This window comes from Papaver somniferum, chromosome 2 (genome assembly GCF_003573695.1).
Source record: "Papaver somniferum cultivar HN1 chromosome 2, ASM357369v1, whole genome shotgun sequence".
NCBI classification, from domain to species: Eukaryota; Viridiplantae; Streptophyta; class Magnoliopsida; order Ranunculales; family Papaveraceae; genus Papaver; species Papaver somniferum.
Window position 1 is genome coordinate 114,128,775 of NC_039359.1, and position 6,722 is coordinate 114,135,496.

General features: G+C 39.9%; 1 protein-coding gene across 1 annotated transcript; it reads left to right on the plus strand.

The window, feature by feature from the left end:
- The first annotated feature begins 5,132 nt into the window (after positions 1-5,132).
- LOC113351778 lies at positions 5,133-6,245 on the plus strand. The gene has a single exon (XM_026595712.1). It carries the CDS (start codon positions 5,133-5,135, stop codon positions 6,243-6,245), a length of 1,113 nt encoding a protein of 370 aa, XP_026451497.1.
- Positions 6,246-6,722: the final 477 nt, after the last annotated feature.

Here is a 6,722-nt window from a genome sequence, read left to right on the forward strand (position 1 = left end):
CTAATGCATTTTGCATGCATCACTGGCTTTGCCTTACCGTAGAAATTTCATCACTGAATTTCCTATCTAGCTTAGAAACCGTCATACTTTCAAGTCTTGTCCAGGCATAAAGCATATGCCTTGGGCTTACGCATAGGCCGTTGCAGGCCTCATGCCGTACTTTCCTTAGGCTTATGCAAGCTCCGCTAACTTGCATATCGATGTAGCTTAACTTCGAGGCTATTCCCAATGCGCCATTGGTACATGCCTAAGTCGGACGGCTTGATAGGAAGTATGAGCATGCACTGGATGGTATGCAACTTTCCTCATCAAGACTGGCCGCAATCATCTCTTGCATCGAGCTACCGAGCTTAGATAATATGAGGGTCCAACGTGCTGGACCGACAATGATGCAACTCATTGCGGATGCCTACGTACCTTTCCCTACTCTAAAGGGATCAAGCACAGACCGTAGTTCATTCACGAAGGGACAACAACTTAAGCAAACTCATTTTCAAATCCGTGGCTAAGCAATAATGGTAATGGCCTGGTCCGTATATGTCATTCTGTCAAGATGCACAATGATTATGCATCATCGGGTCCACGACATGGTATAATGATGCCTAAGTATCAAATTCCCTCTTCGCAAGGCTATGCGCATACTCTTCCGGCTAAGCTATGAAGCTTACTTGGAACATAGTCCGCATATGCACCTTCAACCAAGTACCCCTCCCTATATATGTCTTAATGGAATTTCTACAAGTATGAAAATGGGACCAAAATGACATGCATGCTTTATTGTTCATCGCAATGATTGCATGCAATTATTGCGTGCAATAATTGCGCAACACTCATTCACCGTCCTGATGCATAATGATTACGCACCACTCATTCTGCCGTATTGCATAATGATGATGCAATATTCTCTAGGCCAACCCGCTCTAGCCTGATGCAGAATGATTGTGCGATATTGGCTCTAAGCCAATAGCCTTCATAATGCGCAATGATTACACTGCGATCTCGAGGCCACCTACCCAACTGGACTAATGCATCATGATGATGCAACATTGGACTTTTGCCAATATGCCTACGTAATGTGCCTTCCTTGGCACCAAATATGGCCCCAGGACAAATGCATCTCACTATGCAAAATAATCTTTGGATGAAGCTTCATCACAAGCAAATGGCGCATCTTTTAGCATGCACCATGCTAAAAACACGGGGTGTTACATTATCACACCCTTCAAAGAATTTCGTCCTCGAAATTCAAAATCAAAGCTATTGTGGATAATATCTTCGGTTTGGATTTCCTGAGCAAAAGTCCCATACCAGATGCTCATAAATCACGGGTTTCTTCAAGTTATCGTGAACAACAATTTAGACCTTCTGAGCAACCATCCCATACTGCCTGCCCAGGAATCCAAAAGTTCCCACAACAATACCAAGAATCGCAATTAGCGAGTGCCAAGAGGATATCTCAACCATGTATCCTAGCTGGCATCCCATACTACCACCCAGGAATCCCTAAGTTTCACAAGTTGAAAGGTGTCATCGAAATGACAAGATTTTAGCACAGTACTGTGTGGAATAGTTTCCAGTTGCCCACCGTCCCTGACAGTCATACAGGTTGTCACTCGTAAGTGGGATGCTAGCCGGGCCTGACAACGCACATCGTTGGCCAGTTTCCAACATGTCGGGATGATCAATCCCATTGTCTACCCACCGTCCCAGACGGTATTCCAGATATCCACTTGTTAGTGGGGGTGCCACTAAGTCCAGGCAAACTCATAGCACTCAAACAAGCTCAACTCGATTCCCAAAGTAACTGGCATAGCAGTTACCAACTCTTTCCGCGCAAAAGTTGGCATACTCTCCAACTTTAATTTTCCATTAAGGAAAATACTCCCTAATGAGTCCACTCTGCACAGTCCTTAGTGTTTTCTCGGAACTTGCTCTGACACCAACTGTGATGGACCGGAACATTACGATTTTGGCGCGTTGCCCCGTAGACCGTAATCTCCCCAGTGCGCCATGATGAGGCTACGATCTGGGCCTTAAATCTAGGAAAATGCACGTTCATCACTGATAGACGCATTTATGTGTCTAATTTGTCCTCAATGTTTCGTATTGTTAGTACTTGTTTTTGTCCTTATTATGGTGTTTTGTGTATTTGTAGGTATTTTTGGAAAATAATTATTGTTGGAAAATTCGGCTCGAAAAGTTGCACGGAGCACCCCCCAGGTCACCCCCAAGGCAGCTGCTATTCGCACCCCAGTTTTGTTTAGGGGGGAGGACATCTTTTTCCCAAATTCAAAAACCAAAAATTGGCGGGAAAAAAATACTATCAACTGGCAGATGTTTTGTTGGAATTTTTGAACGTGTTCTAGGGCGATTCAATGGCTGATTTTTGGTAGGAAGTTGTGATATGTCCTAGCAAACACGTTTTGGGCTTTTGGTTCGATCAAATTTGGCCAGAATTAGTTGGATAATTCACGGAATGCAAAACAATGAAACACGGGTTGGACACGGGATTGGAGAAGATTTGAGCGTGTTCTGCTCATGCATGAGGGCTCTAGCAACAGTGTGGGTCGTGTGTAAACATTTCTAGAGTGACCAGGATGAAAATCTACGCGTGAGAAGCTAAATCAGGGAAGAAAATATTCCCAGAATATTTTTTCATCAAACCGAGTTAAGAGAGAATTATCTCGAGTTATAGCGAGACTTCTTGATCCTGTGGAGTATATATAGAGTGCTAGGGACTCATAGAAGAGGAGAGAGAGAATTGGGAGAGGTTTAGAGCACTACAAAGCAAGAAAATTGAAGTTGCAGAGATTCTGGTTCTGAATCTGCTGCTGCTCGAGGAGGAAGAAGAAGAGGAAGAACAGACTACCAAAGGCAGTCGTTTACCACAAAGACAACGACTGTCGCTTGTGGGTCATAGTTTTCCAACGACAACAACACTTCATCTCTATCGTTGATTCTGGACGCCTTCTGTGGGTCGCAGAATCCTGTTTTATATCATTTTCTTGTCTTTCTCTTCATTGTAAAACACTTTTGAGCATCAATGAAATATTTTGAGAGGTTTTTCATCATGAGTAGCTAAACCCAATCCCAGGGGTGACAGAGGAAGCCATTCTCACAATAATTATGTGGTAATCTCTATTTTTTTATGCAATATTTTTATGTGATTAATTGCATTGATAAAAATGAATTAAATGATTTTTATTAATCAACTATGTTTTTCCTTGATAATGCATGCTTAGTTTTAGACTCTTGATGCATTATACTTGTGATTAACATTTGATATTTTGGAAATCTGCTTTTGGCAATATCATAGTAAAAAATATATTAGAGCGTATAAGTATTGTTGAATGGTGGAATCTTAAACCCCTATTTGTCCATAAAATTTCACATCACTTTGCTATTTAATTTTGCTACATTCTTAAGTTTAAAAAAAAATATATAAAAATTTTATTCCCTTCACAAATCTGAAAAGAACCCATTTTTACCACTATCACTACAACCATTTGAAAATACATCAATCACCCTTGCAAGAATACTCGTGGAGCATGATGCATATAACTTAGCTTCCACACCGTTGCATACTTACCCTTGTCCGCAAAAGGGAGTAAGGCCATAAGGCCAACGCTAATGCATTTTGCATGCATCACTGGCTTTGCCTTACCGTAGGAATTTCATCATTGAATTTCCTATCTAGCTGAGCAACCGTCATACTTTCAAGTCTTGTCCAGAAATAAAGCATATGCCTTGGGCTTACGCATAGGCCATTGCAGGCCTCATGCCGTACTTTCCTTAGGCTTATGCAAGCTCCGCTAACTTGCATATCGATGTATCTTACCTTTGAGGCCACTCCCAATGCGCCATTGGTACATGTCTACGTCAAACGGCTTTATAGGAAGTATGAGCATCTACTGGTTGGTATGCAACTTGCCTCATCAAGATTGTCCGCAATCATCTCTTGCATCAAGGTATCGAGCTTAGATGATATGAGGGGCAAACGTGCTGGAACGACAATGCTGCAAATCATTGCGGCTGCCTACGTACCCTTCCCTACTCTAAAGGGATCAAGCACAGAATGTAGTTCATCCACGAAGGGACAACAACTTTTAGCAAACTCGTTTACAAAGCCGTGGATAAGAAATAATGGTAATGGCCTGGTCCGTATATGCCATTCCGTCAAGATGCACATGATAATGCATCATTGGGTCCACGACATGGCATAGTGATGCCTAAGCATCAAATGCCCTCTTCGCAAGGTTACACAACTATATACTCTTCCGGCTAAGCTATGAATCTTACTTGGTACATATTCCGCATATGCACCTTCAACCAAGTACCCTCCATATATATATCTTAATGGAATTTCTACAAGTATGGAAAGGGGACCAAAATGATATGCCTGCTTCACTGCTCATCGCAATGATTGCGCAACACTTATTCGGCCAGCCCTCTCCGGCCTGATGCATAATGATTACGCAATATTCTCTAGGCCATCCCGCTCTAGCCTGATGCACAATGATTGTGTGAAATTGGATCTAAGTCAATAGCCTTCATAATGCGCAATGATTACGCTGCGATCTCGAGGCCACCTACCCAACTGGCCTAATGCATCATGATGATGCAACATTGGACTTTTGCCAATATGCCTACGCAATGTGCCTTCCTTGGCACCAAATATAGCCCCGGGCCAAATGCATCTCACTATGCAAATGAAGATTTGGATGAAGCTTCATCACAAGCAAATGGCGCATCTTTTAGCATGCGCCTTGCTAAAAACACGGGGTGTTACATTGGTAGTAGTTCTAAAACTCTCATTCAATCATTGAAACATCCTTAAAAGATAACAACGGTAATCTTACACATACCACTAGCTTCAAAAAAAGGACCGTTGAATAAAAATCACTTGGGCGAGTTAAGCTCTGCAACTCGGGCGATCGACTCTGCGAAATTTTCATCTCATTCTTTTCGTTTTCAACGCTCAGATTCATTAAATTTCAGGTGAAAAACAATCAAATCTTGTTGTTTAATCATCTCTTTCATGTTTAATAATTTTAATTCAGGTGGTTTCATGGATTCTGGTCCTAAAACCACTGAAGTTGAAATAAATAAGGTCAATATGTTAGGTTTAGGTAATGAAAAAAAATTCTCAAGCAGTTCCGTCTATAGAATTGCCTGATGATTTATTTGAAGAAAGATTAAACCCTTGGAGATTCTCTCTGATTGGGAGATTAAATTTACAACAAATTAAGTTTGTTGATGCTGCTATCATTCTTCGTCTACAATGGAAGCTAAAAGGAGAATGTAAACTTATACCATTAGGAAGGGGTTTCTTCACAATCAAATTAGATAATGCAACAGATCGTCAGTATATCAAGGAAGGAAAATGGAAAGTTACAAATCAAATACTTCAAGTAAGAAATTGGATCTCTAATTTTCGACCAGAAAACCAAAGAACTTCTAGATCTATGGTTTGGGTAAGATTTCCAGGATTAGGTCTAGAATTTTGGACTGAAAAAATACTTCTTAAAATTTGTAAGGAATTTGGTAATCCTGTGAAACTTGATGCTGCAACAGAGAAATGTGAAGTTGGTTATTATGCAAATGTTTTAGTTGAAGTGGATTTTGCTAAGTCTATCCCAAACAAGATATGGATTGGCACAAAATATGGAGGTTTCTTTCAAAGCATTTCCATTCCAGATTGTCCAAAGTTCTGTTCTACCTGTAAAATTTTAGGACATCTGATCACTGAATGTAGAGTGGAAAAAAGCAAAAATCAATCAGCAGGTGAAGCTCATAATCACAGCAATATCAAGACAGGCAACATTTCTAATCATCAGCAATCTCCTAAAACTGGAACTCCTTGTATTCAGCAGAAAACTCCTAAAACTCCCCACATTCCTTTTGATATCTGTAATGAAGCATATAAGGAAGTGGTGCAAGTAAGTACTTCTAGTTCTGTTCTTAATCCATTGGTGGAAGATTCAATAATATCAAATATAATAACACCACATATTCAAGCTACTCCTGAAGTGGTTAATGTGAATGGTGGGATATTTAATGCTCTAAGTCCAATTGAGAAAAATAAAGAGGATGAATTGAGTATTGATGAAGAAATTATGGCTGAAATAGAACCTCATAAGCTCATTCAAATGGCAGAAGTCACAGAACTAGAAAAGAGTGAAGTTAAGTTTGTTGATGCAGGATCAGGAAAGGTCACTACAGAACTAGTACAATTAACTTCATGATCTTCAGTGGTGAATTCTTCTGTAAAAAATAAATCTGAAAATTCGGTAAATGTAGTAAGTAATACCTCTCCAAACTTTAAGAACATCTCAACAGTCACATCTTCAAAATAAGTACCAGTTAAATATAACTTTAGGAAAAATGTTGGTAAGGGGGGTCCAAACCTCCACCAAAAACCATGAAAGTTCTTTATTGGAACATTAGGGGTCTTAGAAGAGCCAGGGCACAAAAAAAGTTGTTTAATTTAGTCAAGCAATTCAGTCCAACATTACTTTGGGTTGCAGAACCAAAAATCAAATGTTCTTCTTCTTTTTATAGTAAACTAAATTTGCCTGGTATGCAGAGTATGGTTATTCACAATGCTTCAGTTAATCACAAAAATAATATATGGTTGTTTTGGAGTAATTCTATTGTAACTCCTTCAGTTGTTTCAGTAACAAGTCAAATGATTACAATTGAAGTGGGTAATGTGTTAGTAT

Coding starts and splice junctions, on each gene's coding strand:
- LOC113351778 (XM_026595712.1), top strand. CDS start 5,133: ATGAAAAAAAATTCTCAAGCAGTTCCGTCTATAGAATTGCCTGATGAT.